The sequence below is a fragment of the Muntiacus reevesi genome, chromosome 18 (assembly GCF_963930625.1).
Source record: "Muntiacus reevesi chromosome 18, mMunRee1.1, whole genome shotgun sequence".
NCBI classification, from domain to species: domain Eukaryota; kingdom Metazoa; phylum Chordata; class Mammalia; order Artiodactyla; family Cervidae; genus Muntiacus; species Muntiacus reevesi.
This window is the reverse complement of record NC_089266.1, coordinates 51,466,074-51,485,586: the sequence shown is the minus strand read 5'-3', so window position 1 is coordinate 51,485,586 and position 19,513 is coordinate 51,466,074. Positions and strand designations below refer to the sequence as shown.

The 19,513-nt window shown below is 37.9% G+C and overlaps 1 protein-coding gene across 2 annotated transcripts in view; it reads right to left on the bottom strand.

Annotated features, from left to right (window-relative positions):
- The window catches only part of TRIM37 (tripartite motif containing 37), a 127,969-nt gene extending 109,033 nt beyond the window's left edge, over positions 1-18,936 (bottom strand). For both annotated transcript variants that reach the window (XM_065910108.1, XM_065910109.1), the window contains exons 1-8: positions 18,509-18,936; positions 16,670-16,771; positions 9,318-9,358; positions 7,667-7,783; positions 6,662-6,749; positions 5,479-5,601; positions 3,863-3,986; positions 2,989-3,056 (exon numbers count right to left, since the gene is read on the bottom strand). In XM_065910108.1, the coding sequence (XP_065766180.1) occupies positions 2,989-3,056; positions 3,863-3,986; positions 5,479-5,601; positions 6,662-6,749; positions 7,667-7,783; positions 9,318-9,358; positions 16,670-16,771; positions 18,509-18,529 (684 nt within the window). In that variant the 5' untranslated portion in view covers positions 18,530-18,936. The remainder of the gene's footprint in view (positions 1-2,988; positions 3,057-3,862; positions 3,987-5,478; positions 5,602-6,661; positions 6,750-7,666; positions 7,784-9,317; positions 9,359-16,669; positions 16,772-18,508) is intronic.
- Between the last annotated feature and the right edge of the window lie 577 nt (positions 18,937-19,513).

The window sequence follows — 19,513 nt, the reverse complement described above, 5'->3', positions numbered from 1 at the left end:
TGGGTGGACCGAGAAGCTCCAAAGTCAAATTTGCACCACAATGAGATCATGGTCACTGTTTGGTGGTCTGCTCCTGGTCTGATTCACTACAGCTTTCTGAATCCCAACAAAACCAGTATATCTGAGAAGTATGCTCAGCAATCTGATGAGATGCACCAAAAACTGCAATGACTATAGCCAGCACTGGTTAACCGAATGGGTCCAATTCTTTTCCAGGACAATGCATGACTGCAGGTCATACAACCAATGCTTCAAAAGTTGAATGAACTGGGCTATGAAGTTTTGCCTCATCCACCATATTCACCTAACCTCTTGCCAACCAACTACCACTTCTTCAAACATCTTGACAAGTTTTTGCACGGAAAATGCATCCTCAACCAACAAGAGGCAGAAAATGCTTTTCAAGAGTTTGTTGAAGCACAGATTTTTACACTATAGGAATAAACAAACTTATTTCTTGTTAGCAAAAATGTGTTGATTGTAATGGTTTCTATTTTAATTAATAAAAATGTGGTTGAGCCTAGTTATAATGATTTAAAAATCACGGTCTGAAACTGCAATTACTTTTGCCCCAACCTAATAAAACCATAATGAAATATTATTACACTTCTATGAGAACACCTCAAATTAAAGATTGACTATATCACATGTTAACAAGAATGTGAATTAACTAATACTCTCAAAGACTACTGACAGAAATAAAAATGATACAATCTCTTCAGGAAAAGAGATGGCATTTATTAAAAACTGAATCATGTATTTTCCATTCTATCTTAGGCAGACCCAAGAGAAAAGGAAATATATGTCATGTAGATTTGTAAATGAACGTTTATTGCCACTTGATTTGTAAAAGTCAAAACCAGAAAGCAAACCAAGGAGAATGGATACATGTGTATCTTTGGCTGAATCTCTTTAATGTTCACCTGAAACTATCACAACACTGTTAACTGGCTATATGCCAATCCAAAAAAAAAAAAAAGAAGCAAACGAAATGACCATAAATAGCTGAATGCAAAAACAAACTGTGGCATATACATACAATGGAATACTACTCAGCAATTAAAAAGGAAAGAACTACTGATACATGAATGAACTGTAGAATAATTCTGCTGAGTAAAAGAGATCAAACATAAAACGTGTTTGCTGTGCTCAGTCGTGTCCAATCCTATGTGACGCCATGGACTGCAGCCTGCCAGGCTCCTCAGTCCATGAGATTCTCTGGGCAAGAACACTGGAATGGGTTACCATGCCCTCCTCCAGGGGATGTTCCCAACCCAGCGATCGAACCCAGGTCAGATTCCAATTATATTAAACACTAGAAAAGGCAAATTTATCTATGACAGAAAGCAGACTGGGGGTTGCCTGGAGGGGGAAGTGTTGGAAGAAGCAGAACCAGAGTTTATAAAGAGGTACAAAGAATTTTGGAGGAATACAGTTACTACCATGACTGTGGTAATGGTTTCACAGGGGTATACATTTGTCAAAACTTATCAAATTGTACACTTTAAATACATGTAGCTTATTTGTTTGGTCAATTATCCTTCAACAACACTGTTAAATGAAAAAAAAAAAAAAAAAAGTGCACAGATCCCCAGATCCCACCCCTATGCCACTACAGCTCGTTTAAAAAATTTGTCCCATCATTCCAGCAGAAGGTTGCTTGACTATTCTCTGGAGGGGAAAATCTCTGTTCTCTAGAACATGCACAGTTAAGAATGGGAATACTGGGGAAATCCCCTGGCAGGCCAGCAATTACAGTGGTTAAGACACCATGCTTTCACTGACAACAGCCCAGGTTCAACCCCTGCTCAGTAAAGTAAGATTCAGCAAACAACGCAGCATGAAACACTGAAGAGAAAAACAAGAATATATAAATAAATATTTATGTACTGAATTCTACCAAACAGTCAACCAAGTGTAAAGACTGAATAAATGTATGATTTCAGATATGTAGTCTCTGATTACTCTTTCATAAAAGCCAGAGGAAGTGTGATTCCAAAACAAATGTGTAAATCAAGAGCAGGAAGCCATAGAAATCAGGGAACACAGGGTTTAACCTAAAAAAGAAATGAAGGGAATTCCCAGGATGATAATTAAGAGAACAATCCCATGAGACAGCTGTGTATCATATGAATTAGAGAATCTCAAAAACCAAATTCAAGACATATTAATATATCAAATATCTATACATTTTATTCATATTATTTATTCATTCATTATAGACTTTATCCCCACCTACCCTGAATCTAAAATCATAGTCTTTGAGGATACATTTTTTTTGTGCCATTTTGTCCACTGCTGTGTTCTAAGCATCTAAAACAACACCTGCTATCTATTTGGTATGGAATAGAAATTTTCTTCATAAATAAAAATGCTAATTTTATCCTAAGGATCACTACATGTTAGTAATTGGCAATAATATTGTATCTTTTTTTTTAAATAATATTGTATCTTGAAGTCACAATGTCAGAAGATTTTAATCTACAGATTTAGATTCCCATTAGCTATTCTCCATAAAAATAACTCCATTTTTGCAAAAACAAAATGAATCTTATTTTTCTGGGACTTCCCTGGTGGTGCAGTGGTTAACAGTCTGCCTTGCAGTGCAGGGGACACAGGTTTGATTCCTGTCTTAGGAACTAAGATCCCACATGCTACAGAGTAACCAAGCCTGTCGGCTCTAACTACTGACTCTGCACGCCACAACTAGAGAATCTGTGTGACCAGATCCCACACGATGCAACTAAGACTCAACACAACCAACAAATAAATATTAAAAAAAAAAATCTTTACCTAGTTCCCAAACATGATGGAGAAACTGAATCAGCTGATTCCTATTTCATAAAAATCCCTAGTACAGCACTCAGATCCAGAGATCTTTGACCTTACAAAAACTGTCAAAAAAAACAACAAAACCAAAAAACTTTTCAAGTATATGAACAAAAAAAGGATAAAGACTTTATCTCATGTCATTTAATATTCCATTACCTGATGCTCTACTTCCTGAACTAAGGATTCCAATAGTTCTGTTTCTTGAGTCAGAGATGTCTTCTGACCTATTTAAAAATAGCAAAGACGAACATTCAGGCTCGTTATTGGTTTGAAAATGAAATTAACTTTCATTGAACATATTCGACAATAAGAAATCAATTTCAAGAAAGCAAAACTTCTTCATTACAGCTATCTTAAGAAACTTCCCAGAATTTTAATTATAGTAGCTTTGACAAGAGGATTTCAGAACCAACACTAACTACAATAACAGACAAAATCCAATGTAATTCTATTAAATCCTTCTAAGAAAATGACAACATACTCTGTGATGAAATTAATGTTACTGCTTCTTAAGGAATATAAAGATGTACCAAAGTATTTAATCAATCAACCATTCTGAAATAATTCCTCTCCCCAAATTTAACAGCGGCCTAAAAAGAAGAATGTAGTTAGTGGATCATTTTGTATACGAACTGTCAGCAAGAGGTATGTTCTTTGAATAAAAAGGAACCTATGAAAAAGAATGCCCAGCGAGGAAAGCAGTCTCAAAGAAGCTGGAAACAGGAGGGATAAATGAATGATTATTACAGTGAAGGAAAAAAGACACTGCTGACATGATTACAGTACAGGCAGGCTTGCCAAATCAGACCATCTTCTGTGTAAATCACAGTCTGAGGAGCTGGAAGCATATTCCATGATGTCAGCAGAAATCATATCAATTTGGTGTAATGTTAACTGACATACAGGAAAAATTAATAGGTAGAATTCTTTTTTTAAAGCAATCTTTCCCCAGCCTATAACTTATCAACTTTTACTCTTCTAAGACTAATCTCAAGGAGGTTCAAAGCCCCATGTACACAAGAAAACTCACCCATCAATGTTATTAGCTTATTCTTCAGCTGGGTGTCTAATCGTGCTATCATCATCTCCACTGCATTCCTAATCTCCCGAACACGCTCATCTTTTGCATTTCTTACAGCTTCTACATTTCTTTCCTAGAAAATAAACAGGTAAAAACTTTTAATTGAATCATTCAAACAGAAGTAAATGGACCTTAACATAATCACTGCAATTCTTAAAGTCATTTAATTTCCTTTTTAAAAACTATAAACCAATAACACTTTTTAATTGTTCAAATACAACAGGAAACTCAGAAAAAAATTTTAACAATTAAAACATAATAAAGTACATAATATTTTAACAGTTAAACAGAAAAGATGTGTAATTACAAAAAATTGCTTTAGGTAACACATACAAAGCCTAACCATATAGGAAATCACTGTTCAAAAAGTACACCAAGGTCAGTTCACATCACCCTAAAACAAATGAAAAATTTGAAAAACCGTATCTACTCTAGTTTACAAAGTTTTAAATTTTTTTCAGAACTAAGCTCAGAAAGAAAAAAATAAGGTTTTTAAAGACTGCATAGTACAGTTTTTTTAAATAGCATACCACCAAAAACAAAAAGTAAACTTTTCTATATTTACTATTATAAGCAAAAGCAGTGAGAATGTCAAACTACCAACAAAACACCTTCTTTAATGCCCAAATTAAAATGTCATCAAAAGAAAACAATAGCAAAAAAGGTAGACAAATAAAAGCCAAATGGAAGACATCCAACTTGTTTATAGTCCAAAATGACTTTGTGCAGCATACATGTAACTCAAAAATATTATTTTCTGTATAAAGAATGTTATAAAAATGATAATCTCAATCTTGACTGCTGCATGACTAAAATAAAAACATCTTTAAGTTAGGAATGGTTCACAAACCTCACTAATAAGTGTCAATTCAGGTAACTGAAGAAAATAAATTCCCAAAGTGTTTTTTCTACTTAAATGTTTGATGCTTATTACACTTTCCCATAGAAATATTATTACAAATGGCAAATAACTCACCAGAGCTCTTGACCCAGAAAATATCTAAAGAGTACTGTTAAATATTACTCATTCAATTTTGCAGTTCTAATTCAGAAGATCAGAAATAGTTCATTCTGTGGTAGCAGAAACTCCCAAAGAATAAATGACTTAATGACTATAAAATGTCAATACTGATTCTATTCAAAAGTCAGTAATTGACTCTGTAACAAATACGCTCATTGAACTCATTCATTGATTCCCTATTTTTCTGCAAGAACAGGCTCCAACTTCAGAGCAGGCAAGGAATTTGGATACAATTCCTCAGCTGGTTTAAAGTTAGTGAGAGAAACTATAAATACCTCTTATCAAATTTTCCAATCTTGAATTCAACATCTGATTGATCTATCTTATAAAAAACATATGTTTTATTATAGGGACTTCCCTGGTGGTCCAGTGGTTTAAGAATGCTCTTTCAATGCAGGGGGCAAAGGCTGGATCCCTGGCTGGCAAACTGAGATCCCACACGCCACATGGTGCGGCAAAAAAATAAAAAGAAAAGAAAAATATATGTGTACATGTATTATAAACTATAAAAGAAATAATGATCTTTTAGTAGTAGTAGTCTTACCACTTCTTGAACTAAGCTGATCAGTTCCATGAGACGTCGACGAAGTTTGGCTACTTCTTCATTCACTTTAGTAACATGCTGCTCATAAATTTCCGCCAAAGGTTTAAAGGTATGTCCACTATGCTATTTAAATTAATGAGTAGTTTTAGAACATTTTCATATATCTCATCTATATTTACATTCCTTCCTTAACACTCTACAGGTACTACTAAACTGGTAAATAATTTCATGTGAATTTTATCTTCCACCTGTTTGTTAAAACAGGCCAGAGTTTGCTTAAAATCACTTGGCCCATTCAGAAAAAAATCCTTCAAGATTTTAGATAATGGACTTTAGCAAAACGTTTACTTACCTAGAAATCTGCACTCATTAAAGAAACAAAATCCTTAACCATGGCCAAAACCACCTGACACAACCTTATTTGTTTCTCTTCTCTTAGTACTAGCCTTCTTCTATGTCCTCAAACTTCCTCCCACCAGTTCTTTGCCAAAGAAACTCCTTATTCAAAAATGTTCTTTCCTCCACCCTCTTCAAATTCTCCACCCACTTAACTCCTACTCATCCTCTGGAACTTAACTCAGACTTACAGTGTAGGTCCCATGGTCAGTCACTCTCATTAGCACTGTATACTTATTTCTAATATTTTTCACAACAGCAAGTGAGTATAGAACTAGCTGTTGGGTATCTGTTGTGTTCATCACTGAACCCCCAGTTTCTAGCACAAATGAATCAATCAGAAAGGTACTTGAGAAAAGAAGATTTAAAAAAAAAATCATAAGATCTAAATGTCTACATTCATATTGTTTCACAAATGCCTATAAAGATGTTCCATTTTAAAGAAACTAGAATTGGAAATCACAGTCAGGATATCAGATCAACTGACCAGGGTATCAGGTTAAGGAAAAGGCCTTGATCCTACAGCAGAAGATTTGCAAATAAATATACATTTTACAGGTTTTCAATTAAAATATTTATGTAAGGAATGCACATCATACACCAAAATCTCCCACAAAAGAAAATTTTTTGGAATAACAAAAGATACAATACATTCTGCTATGAAGCAGATACATTTAATTTTCATTCTATAAACAGAGTAAAACGATATTACTTTCTAAATCAAACAAAAATGCCAGTGCTTTCAAGACTCTAACCAAAAATAATATGCTGAATTTGTTCCTCTTACCATTCCTCCCCAAAGTGCACACTGGTGGCAGATACACTTCTTACAAGTCCAGCAAAATACACTAAGTTTTTCATGGTGATTCTCACACCTATATGTTACAGAAAAAAAGTACAGTTATAAATTAATTAGAATTGGAACATAGTTACCACAACAAATACCTAAGTTAGGGCAAATAAGTCAGTCAATTTTAAATGACTACATTTCAGGAAATATAGAATGAACTCCCATGGCTTTTGTGTAAATCAACTTAACCTATGTACATCAAAAGACACATGATAGGAGTTAATACCCAAATTATAACATATAAAGAATTCCTACAATTAAACAAATACCCTAGCCAAGCAGGAGAAAGGCATGGCAACCCACTCCAGTGTTCCTGCCTGGAGAATCCCATGGACAGAGGGGCTTGGTGGGCTGTATTCCATGGGGTCGCAAGGAGTCAGACATGACTGCAGCGACTTAGCACTAGCCAAGCAAACAAACAAAAACAATTAAAATGTGGGCAAAATACAAAAGAGAAACTTCTCCAAAGAATATACACAAATGGCCAAATGGAGAGGTAAAGATGCTCAACATCCTCATAAGGTAAATCCAAATCAAAACCACAATATTACCTCACACTGACTAGAAGGACTTTCTAGTGGCGCAGTGGGTGGGAACCGCCTGCCATGCAGGGGACAAAGGTTTAATCCCTGATCTGAGAGGGTGCACATGCTGTGATCCAGCTAGGCCGGGGCGCAGCTACTAAAGCCGAGCTCTGGAGCCCACGCGCGGCAACTACGGAGGCCGCGCACCGGGAGCCCGGCTCCACAGCAGGGAAGCCTGGGCACTGCAACGAGAGAGGAGCACTGCGTGTTAGAGGGCCCTGCCAAACAGAGATATCCACACCATAAGAAAAGGCTTAGTGTTCACCTACGAAACTGAAAGGAATCTTTCAACAGTGTCATTTAAAAAGGCATGTAGCACAATCTATGAAACACCTGGACAAAGAAACTGAGGACATACTTGTCCTTTTCATTTTCTTCATGTTTGGTGAGACTGCAGAGTTGAAGAGTATCAAGTTGCTGTGTTACTTCTTCTGCCCAACGACAGTTTACTAGTTCTCGTAGCTGGAGTGGAGCACTGGAGGAAAAAAAAAAAAAAAAAAATATATATATATATATATATATATGTGTGTGTATACTCTCATTCAGGAATTTAAGATCATTTTCTAAAACACATTTCAAAGGTAAATACTGAGGTGGCAGATCTGTTAACTCAATGTGGGGAATCCTTTCAGAATTGTATAGCTTAAATTTTGACAATTAATATCTCAACAAAGCTGGAAAAAAATTATCAATCAAGAAAAAATAAACACCTTGCTCAAAATAGAGCTCACAACCATATTCATACCAATTATTATCAAAATAGTAACAAAGACATAATGAAAAGTATGGTTTGCAGCCTATTTTTACAATAATGTACTATTTATTTTCAAAAAGAGGAATAAAAAAATTTTATATTACAAATTTAATTCTCAATTCCTTAGTCTAAAGCTCTACTGTCCAAAATGATAGCCACTAGTCATGTGACTTTAAATTAAAATTCAAATTAATCTTAAAAAATTTCATTACATAGTTACACTAGACTTACTTTAAGTGCTCAATTACCACCTTTGACAGCAACACTAGAGAACATTCCCATCACATGGAAAGTTCTATCTGATAGTCCTGATTTTCTTAAGTTATTGGAAAAATGCAAATACATGAAGAAAAATGGGCAAAAGATATAATAAGACAGTTTAAGAAAAAAATAAATTATAAATGGCTAAAAATGTTAATAGATGCTCAGTTCCAATCATTTTTTTTTAAGCAGATTAAAAACAAGATACCATTTTTCACTTAGCAGAGTAACAAAAAAGAAAACAAGATTGGTAATACTCAGTGTTAGCAAGGATGTGATGAAAAGGTACTTTCATTTTCTATTATTAAGAACATAAAATGGCAAAAAGCCTTTTCCTTCAATGGAATCTGGCATCATCTGAAATAACCAAAAATGGAAACAACCTAAATGTCTTCCAGTATAAGCACAAATAAATGTATAATCTTACAGTGGATTATTATTCAAACACCGATTTTAAAGGACATATGTGTACATACCATCAATAAAGGCACCACTAGATTTTACATGGAAAAAAGAAGCAAACAGCAAAATATCATTTTTGTGTTTTAAGAAAAAATTATTATGTACACATATCAGTATACATAGATAGATGTCTAAAAGAACAAACAAACCAAACCTAACAGTTTCTTCTCAAAGTGTTAATTCATAAAAAGATTAGGTGGGGGGGTACCAGAATCAGAAGCCTTTTTGTTCAGCTATGGATTTTTTTTTAACAGAAACTTTATTAATTATTGTAGTTACAAAAGGCAAGTTTAGAAGTTACACAATGATTTTCCAAAAGAAGGTAAACAGTGCAATATGTTCTATATAATTCTATGTCGGATAAATTAGTCTGCACTTCTTCAGACAGATAGACTGCTTATATTCTTTTCAACTGTATTCAAAAAGAGAAAAAATGTAGCAGATTGCAGAAAGAACTTTATAAGTATTAGGGCACTCTCTGACCCCATCAACTTGCTACTTTCCAAATTCACAATCATAGTAAAATGCTTACCGGCAATGAGGACATTGGGCTCTTTGCTCTGTCAGCCAGCGCTAAGGAGGCAAAAGAATTAGATTTTGATTGCAGAAACACCATTAATTTGTACATATTGAGTACTTACATACCAAAATTAATGAGTTTACCTCTCTAGTGTCTGCATTAATTATAGAAATACTTACAGAATAGCAGGCAATCTGTCTCCTCATTATCATCATGACAAGAATAAATTTTCAAAGGGACAGAACTCATCCCAAAATAATTATTAAGAAGCTATTCTCTCATAGGAAAAGAAAGTGATCCTAGGAATCTGAATCTCACAGGGAAGATAAAATAATCTCCACAAAAATAATAACAACACTGTCACTTCCACACCCCAAAACAAGTCACTATGATGATTTACTTCTAACTGACTCATCATAAAATCTCCGAGGAATTTTAAGGTACTACTAAATTCCTTTTTGAAAAGCAAACTAATAGTAAAGTATATGCATTACAGATATAAAATTAGAAAAATATAAAGTAAGCAATACAGCAAAACTCTGTCCTAGGAGTTCTACAGGTCAACAGTTTGAACATCTACATACCCTGGTCTCTTCATAATTATAAAAATGTTTTATAAGAGATTAATATTTCTACTAAACTTCAAATTCTATTACTACAACCATTTTAGTTATTACTGGATAGGGAGCAGTTTTACACGATCTACAAAGAAGATGCTAAGATTTTCTGAATACATTTCCAAAAACAATAGCTTCATGGTTAAATATTTTGTTTGAATTACCTGGTTAATAGGTTCTGAGGTAAATAAATATGTAATCCAATAGCTATGTACTCCTCAATATCTGCTATTTCTGTTTATTCCTTCCTGTTTCTATGAAAGAACCTAAGTTTTTAAATAAAGTCAAATAACTCAGAAATAAAATTCCCAAGGAATCCTTGAAGAACAACAGAAGGTAAATAGGGGGAAAATCTACTTCACAGAACAGAAAATAAAGCTGTAAGAAAAAGAAAATAGATCCAAAAGGATTTCATTCTTAATAACCTTGAACATTATTTCTTTGGTCCCTGGGCAAAGCCAGATTTAGGTCATGTTTCCTTCCCTCAAACAATGCTCTGCTAAAGTCACAGCACTCCTCCAGAGGTAGTCTCAGCCCACACCTCTCTAGCCTCATCTCAACGCTGAAGAATTGATGCTTTTGAGCTGTGGTGATGGAGAAGACTCTTGAGAGTCCCTTGGAGATCAAACCAGTCAATCCTAAAGGAAATCAACCCTGAATATTCATTGGAAGACCTGATGCTGAAGCTGAAGCTCCAATACTCTGGCCACCTGCTGCGAGGAGCCAACTCCCTGGAAAAGGCCCTGATGCTGGGAAAGACTGAGGGGAGGAAGAAAAGTGGGCAAAAGAGGATGAGGTGGTTGGATGGCATCAACTCAATGAATATGAGTTCGAGCAAATAATGGGAGATAGTGAAGGACAGGGAAGCCTGGCGTCCTACAGTCTAGGGGTCGCAAAGAGTTGGACACGACTGAGCGACTGAACAACAATACACAAAGCCCACAGTACACATGATGCTCCACGGTGAAACACTGAACACTTTTCATGAAGTTAGGAGGGCTCACATTTCCTGATTTCAGTGTTTACTAGTTACGGTAAATCACAACAGTTTGCTACTGACGTAAGGACAATGAAACAGAATAGAGAGCCAAGAGATAAACAGCAAGGCACAAATATTCTTTGATTCCATTTATATGGGGTACTTAGACTAGTCAGATTCCAGAGAAGAAGGAATAGTGGTTACCAGGGATTTGGGGAGAGTATAATGGTCCAAAGTAATAAAAGTACACATCCTTGTCTTTTTCTTGATCTCAAGGGAAAAGTTGAGTTACTACTACGTACCTGTAAGAATGGCTAAAATTCAAGACTGAACATACCAAGTGTGGGCATTAACATGGAAGATCTGGAACTTTCATACACTGCTGGTAAGAATGTAAAATGATACAACTATTTTAGAAAATAGTCTGACAATTGGTTAAACATACACCTACCATATGACTAAGCCATTTCATTTCTATTTACCCAAGAGAAAAGACAGCTTAAGTTCATTCAAGGACTTGTATACAAATGCTCATAGAAGTTGTCTTTGTAAACACCAAAAACTAGAAACAACTCTTATGTCCATCAATAGGTGAATGGATAAACAAATTATAGCTAGGCATACAATGGAATGCTACTTTGCAGCAACAAAAAGGAATAGTACTGTTAAAACACCACAAATGAATCTCAATTTTTGCTGAGTGAAAAAAGCCAAACCCTTAAGAGTACATATTGTAAGGTTGCATTTGTATAAGATTCTAGAAAATGCAAACTTATCTAAAGTGATAGAAAGCAGATTCCTGGTTGCTTGAGAACAAAACAAGCAAAGGGAGGCATTACCAAGAGGCAAAAAGAAGTTTTGGGGGACTACAGACATATTCATTATCTTGATTGCAGGGATGGCTTTTCAATGGAAACATTTGCCAAAACTTATCAAATTGTGTATTTTAAATATGTGCAGTTTACTGTATGTCAAATATACCTAATTTTAAAAGACTGAAAAATGAAAAACAAAGTCAATAATTATAGGCAAACAAATTGCTACCAATGCTGAAAATCAAGAGGGGATTAAAAATAAATTTTAAAAATTAGATGAGAAAGATGTCAGTAAAAAAAAAAAAAAGGAGAAAATACGAAATAGAAAGAGACACTGAGAAAAAATCAACTGAGTGCAGTGAGAGAAATGAAAACACAGCCAATGTTCCTGCCTCCTGGTACACGTGTGGAGGCACCAGATAGTCCCCGGTAGAGTGCCGGCCTGGGAGGAAGTTCATTCTCAGACTGCCATCAACCACCAGGTGACTTCGGACAAGTCTATTCATGCATCTGAACATTAGTGTGTTAAAATGACACAAGTATCTGGACTGTCAGAGACAGTTCAAGCTCTGTGGACAAAGGAACAGAGATGGGATGGAAAAGAAAGGAAGGCATTCAAATAAACATTACAACTCGGTTGTGTGGAGCTCTCAACATCTCAAGGACTTTGCTTCTGTAATTATCCTCGTCTCTCTAGTATCATTATGTATTCTCTACTGGTTTCGTCCCAGCAAGATAAAAACCTCCTAAAAGATGACTCTCAACATCCCCCTTCAATTCACTGCCTTATTTCTCCCCTTTACAGTAAGATTCTCTGACAGTTTTTATACTCGCTGTCTCTTTCTCCTCCCACTCTGACATCAAATGTTCCCCCACTGTTCCACTGAAATTACTTATTAGGGTCATTAAAGCCTACTTATTCTCAAATCCAACTGTCAACTCCCAGGCTACAACCACATGACACGGCTAAATCACTTCTTTTCGAAACATGTTTCTCATCTGAATTCTGTGCTGTCTCACTCCTGGCTCCTTCTTAGTATACTCTGCTGAATCCTCCTTCTCCTAACATTTGAACATTGAGTGACCCAGAGTTCAGACCTAAAAATCTCTTCCCACAGGAAGTAATCTGGGGATCTCATCTAGTTCCCTGCCTTTAAATATTAACTAGATGCTAATAATTCAATCCATTCCTCAAATCCAGATTCATACTTCCATCAACATCTCCAATTAAATGTATAATAACCACCTCAAACTTGACATACTAAAAGAAAAACTTTATTTATACATTAAAAGGGTGAATTTTATGGTATGTGAATTATATCTCAATTTGTTTAAGATTTAAAAAATACAAGTATTGTAATAAACTGAACTAGTCCAAAATTTTCAACAGTAGTATTATGGTCATAAATTGGTTTAAGACAGAACTATATTTAGTTATATTGCTCTCACTAGCAAAAACAATGTTTTTTGTACTGTTACTAAAACAATTTAAAAGTTTAAAAAAACAACCCACAACTTTTATAGCCTACCCAAATCTGTTCCTCCCCCAGTTTTTTCTGCTTCAGAATGGAAAACCATTCATCCAGATGCTGTAAAAAACTTTCCTCATATCCCATCTCTATGAAAACCCACTGATTCTACCTTCAAAACAACAGAAAAGCCCTATTTTTCACCACTTCTGCTGTTCCCATTCCAGTCTAAACCACCATTCACCATTTCATTCATAAAGCCCATCCTGACTGTTCTCTCCACTCTCTCAACCATCTGCCAACAGTCTACTTTCCACACAGCAGCCAGAGTGAAAGCTTTCAGGGCATCAGCTACTTCAAATCACTCAACAGCTTTCAATGGATAGTGGCACGCTTAAAATGAAATCCGAGGTCTTTACCAAGGCTCATTTCCATTCCCTCTCTGCCTCTGTCCACTTTGCTCCAAGTACACTGGTTTCTTTGCTATTTCTCAGCACACTAAACATATTTCTTTCTCAAGGCCTTTCCCCTTCTGATTTCTCTGCCTGGTACCTTCTTTCCCAGATATTTCCATCACTCTTCCATTTCATCCTGGTCTCTGCTCAAATGTCATATACTCAGAGACACTCCCAGATTACCCTACCTAAGGTAGCTACCAACCTGCCTGTGCCCTCCCCAAGTCCCTACTCTAAACCCTTAACCAATATCACTTTTCTTTATGCCATGAAGGGTATCTAACACAGCTATTTACTTTTTTGTATATACCCTAACTAGGAAAGAATCCAACTCCTTGAGAAGTCAATGCCTAACTCCAAGCAGGCATACAATTAATAGCCATTGAATAAATGTACAAATGGACGATGTACTTGGGAACAAGACAACTCTAAGAAAAAGGTTAGAACCAGGTTATTCAGATGGTCTGAATACAAGGTTAATGTTCTTGGACTTTATCCTTCAGGCAATAAATCCAAGGCTTCTGGGAGAACAAAAAAAAATGGCATTACTGGAAAACATCAACACAGCAGCAGGATACAAAATGGACTACAGATTAAACATTTAAGGCAGATCAGTTAGATGGTAATTGTAATTATCGAAGCATGAGGTAATAAGTATCTGCAATTGTCTATTAAGTGAAGTGAAGTCGCTCAGTCATGTCTGACTCTTTGCGACCCCATGGACTGTAGCCCACCAGGATCCTCTGTCCATGGGATTCTCCAGACAAGAATACTGGAGTGGGCTGCCATTTCCTTCTCCAGGGGATCTTCCCAACCCAGGGACCAAACCCGAGTCTCCTGCATTGTAGGCAGACGCTTTACCGTGAGCTACCAGGGAAGTCCCATTAGGATGGTAATAAAAAGAATGGAAAGGCAGGACAAATAGAAATGACACTAGGAGATAATAGGACTTCCTGGTGGCTCAGATGGTAAAGCATCTGCCGACAATGCGGGAGACCCAGGTTCAACCCCTGGTTTGGGAAGAGCTCCTGGAGAAGGAAATGACAATCCACTCCAGTATTCTTGCTTGGAAAATCCCATGGACAGAGGAGCCTGGTGGGCTACAGTCCATGGGGTTGCAAAGAGTCGGACACGACTGAGTGATTTCACTTTCACTTTAGGAGATAATAACTTAAAAATCATTGGTGTCAAGAGGTTTTGAGTTCCTGGTAGGGAAGAAGAAACAAAAAAGTTCAAGAGAGTCAACTTGAGAAAATAACAGGAAGAATTTGATTTGAAGCAAATCTCAAGATGCTGGAAGGACAATCAGGTATGACATTTATAAGGCAACGTTGAAGGAAGATTTAGAGCCATGCAAAAGTAAACCAAATTTCTCAAAGTAGGTGAAAAATTCCCAGACACTTCATAAAAGAGAATGCCAGCGCAATATTTAGGAAATACACTCTTGTAAGGAACAGGATGAGGAAAAGCTAACAGTGAAGGAATGAAGGATGAGTAAGGTATAAGATAATGAGGTCATCTACATAGTAGTATTTATATTTTTGTTATTTTTTTGCTCAGTCGTGTCTGACTCTTTGCTCCTCTGTTCATGGAATTTTGCAGGCAAGAAAACTAGAGACGGTTGCCATTTCCTACTCCAAGGGATCTTCCGAGTCCCGGGGATCAAATCCATGCCTCCTGCTTCTCCTGTATTGGCAGGCAGATTCTTTAGCACTGCGCCACTTGCAAAGTCCATGTATACTAGATCTTCATCAAAAGAGGTGAATCCAGATCCACTTTATCAATTAACTACAGTGATAGAGGCCACTTAAATCTATCTCACTTCAGCTACACCATTTATAAAACACAATATGTGTATGAGTTGCTATTTTTAGAATACAATAAAATAGCACAAGTGGAGAGTATATGTTAGTTTCTAAATTAAACCTTTTAGCTTTCCTATCTCATTTAATGCCACAACCATCTTGTGGGACAGATCTTGTTATCCACATTCTATTGTTTGAGAAAACAATGCAAAGATCAAGTCTCTCAGTTTATGAGTGGGAGAAGCGGCATGGTCTGTAACCTAGGCCTTCTGCACAAGTAGTGAAGTGCCCAAGAAGACAGGCTCTAGAGCCAGACTGCCTGGGTTCAGATTCAGCTCTATCATTTGCTAACTGTGTAACGGAAGCAAATGATTTAAGTGCTTCAGATACTACTCTTTGACTAAGGGATATTTATCTTCCTCATGCAGGAACAGGGAACCACAGAGAAAGTTTGAGATGAAGAGCACGTTACATGACTTTGCCTTTCTCAATAAAGGAAATTATCTACTAAGAGTAATGTGGGCAGGGCAGTTTTCAGCTATGGCCTGCGAATGTGCACTGAATTCCTACATACAACCAAAATAAGCTCTTCTGCTTTACATCTTAGGCTTTCTCATAATTTTGTTGTGGGGTTCACCGACATTTAATTTTTAAAGCCATCAGATTATATTCACCTTTAAGGTCTCTTTTAACTATAAGATTATATGACTTTATTCTTTGCCTTGAACCCATTACTAGCTTTTTCTCTATCTTACCCATCAAACAAGTATAAACTCTCCCTCTTGAGTCTCACAGCACTTTGTAAGTGCCTCTTTATGACATTACACATTCCTCAATATAAACACAAAGTCCATCCTCTTAATTAGATTTAAACTCCTGCAGGGAAAGCGCTTCCATCACTTATCTTGGCATCCTCAACTCCAAATACAATGCAGGTAAGCACTTCATAAGTACTTGTTAAGTGTGCAATGATTTAATAATGTAAATATACTAAAGTTACACTGGGCTTTGGTTTCCAGACATTTCAAGGCAGATATCACTTGATTATTCATCTCCACAGAGCTTAACAATATACGTTGACAACCTCCCTATTAATGAACATTCATTTAAGACATTTTAAAAAAGGCATGAAATATCAAATTTTAAGAAGATATAAAAAACGGTTAATTTTTACAATATACCCTATATATGCTAAATGCATGTGAAAAGAGGTACATAACTTACCCTAATACAGCTGAAACAACAAAGCTTGGAGCAATGAGGACACAAGCGCGCATCCCGCAATTTCTCCATACAAATGAAACATCGGAAAACCTCAGCAATGCTCTGAAAATAATAAAAAGATGCCAAAGTTCACCAGATTCGGCTACTGAATCAAGGGTATAAAGCATGTCTGCAATAATTCATTCAACATTTACATTTATTTTGGATTCACAATATCTCAGTTTCAACTATATTCCATATACGCTTGGATAGTCAAGGTCCAGGTACCTCAGGTATCTCCTGAGGGAAAAAATGCCTCCATTTTTCTAAGCTTCACAATGATCCTAGTATAAACAAAGAACATGGAATTCAGACATAGACTTCTGCACAAATATTCTCACTGAAACAATAATTATAATGGCAAGAATCTGGCTACAGTCCAAAGGTCAAAATATTAAATTACAGGAGTTAACATAGATTATGATAGCCACTAGAAAAATTTTTGAAGTTTATGATAAAAAAAAATCCTTATGAAGTATAACAAAAAAGGGGCAAACTATATAACTGAATGAACATTATGAACTTGCAGCTTTTTCTGCAAATTCCCCAAGGGGAGTGGATTGTGTTTATAAATTTTTTAAGTATAAAAAGATCCATTAATGGCAGCATACTTTGATCAAGAGGGAAACTATGTAATTCAGAATACAGAAATCTGAATTTCTGCCAAGATGTTCAAACCAACTAGCAATTTATTTGAGCCTGAAATTCTGCCTGTACTGAGAATTTTGGTGGCAGCTCTATGAAGGCTTTGGGAAGAAAAAAAAATTACATAAATAGAAGGAACAATATTATCTTCGCTAGTTTCAGATGAATCAATTTAGGAAGTATCTGGCAAGAAAACAGATATAATTAAATGTAGGTTATTACATATTGTAAGTTTATTTTTACAGTACTCACATTTATTTTTACTCCATTTCAGAGGAATTAAAACGCTTCTAAAAGCCAAGTTAAGGTTACAAAACCTTTATAAATACTTTTACAAGAGGAATTAAGGAGAAAATTAATCATGAGTCTAACCATGACTCTGCAGGACCAGAATCTGTGAGATGCAGACGGTGGGGGGGTGGGGAGATGGGACACAATATGACCACTGGATGAACTAGTTTCAAGTGGAGTACCCAACTAATATAGTTGTCCCTAATTAAGAATCAAGGATTTAGTATTTTAGTAATTGGAAGGTTCAAATTTTGACAATTATTAATATTATATAATTATGTCCAATAAGCAATCTTTTTTTATGTTCCTAGCCTTAAAGTCAGTATCCCAAACATTTGAAAACATCGTTTACAAGACTCAGATAAAAAGAACAGGTTGCTCTAGAAAACTACAATCAAACAGGATAGTAAGTATATCCTCATTCAATCTGGGAAGGGCAGATGTCTACAGAATGTACCGCGGAGAAGGGAATGATTACCCATTCGGAGGGAGATTCGGATTCGCTCAGAAACTCGTGAGAACTGGCCGCGAGTCGCAAGGGCACGACCATGTAAAGAATTTGCAGTTTTGCGCTGAAAAGGCTGTAGTTTGCAAAAACCCCGTTGGGATGAGCACCAGTGCCAAGACATCCTGAAAACGCCCGGATACGCACCACCTGACTGCGGGAACCGTCCGAGCACAAGGCGCCCCTGAGGGCTGCAGAGCGAGCACGACGTCCCCCGCACTGGGTCAGCCCCTCCACAGCAGCAGCAGTGGGGCGGGGGTGCCCCACGAGAGGGTGGAACAGGACGGGGCGCCCCGAATACAGGACGCTCAGCGGGTGACGAGGGAGACGAAGCCACCACCCTCCTCAAGCCCCCTCACCTCCACACTCTGTTCATCCATTGCCCCCTTCTCTCGGTGGGTCCCTCGGAGACCCGCGGAGCCCGTGATCTGACCGATTAGGCGCCAGCCCGAGGTCGCCAGGTCAAACTGCCCCAGAGAACCGCCAGGCGCCCGCCTCAGGGGGCTCCGACGGCCGTCACACCTGCGCGCCCCATAGCTTCACGTTCCGCGCCAGCTACCCCCACTTCGCCATTTTCATCCGGGCGCCAGCCCCTGGGCGCGGTGGGAGGGTGAGCGGTAGCCCGCAGCTCCTCTCCTCTCGGCTCAGCGGCTCGCCAGCGACCGCGAGGGAGCCTCGGCCCACGTGACGCAGGCGCGCGCGTATCGAACCGCTGCCGGAGTCCGGCGGCGCTGGTCTCCCGCGAAGAAGGTGCTGCAGGGAATTCGCAAACACTAACGGTAACCAGGGCAGCGGAAGGCGCGGCGTAAGGAAAGGCGCGATGCGCGCGCGCGCATGCGCGCAGGCCGCTGCGCCAAGGGAGCGGGCCAGAAGCCGGCGCCTAGTTCCCGCGGTGCGGGAGCGCACACGAGATTTGGCCGTTCGAGGCCGCCGGGTTGCGTGCTTTAGGTCTGGGTTAGCGCAGGCGGAGGAGAGCGCGGCGCTGGGCCGCGCCCCGCCCCGCTCGGGGAGGGGCGGGGCTCCACTCATCTCAAAGTTCTGAGCGCCAAAGGCGGGAGCCACCTGGAGAGCTGGGGGGAGATGCAGACTCCGGAGCCACACCCCTAGGTATTCGGGTTCTAGGGTGGGGCTCCACGAAATCAGCATGTTTCTGCTACTCTCGCAGATTGGGCTGCAGGTGGCTTGTGGCCCGCGTTTTGCAAAACTGATGTAGAGGACTCGTGGCTGGTGATTCTTGCTCGAGGATCAAACGCAGATTCTGATTTTTAGTACTTCCGCCCCAACTATTGAAGCAGAGCTCCAGATCGTGAAGCTTGGAGCGGTCATTTCAGTGTCGGGAGTGGGCGGGTGGGACTTTGTATTGT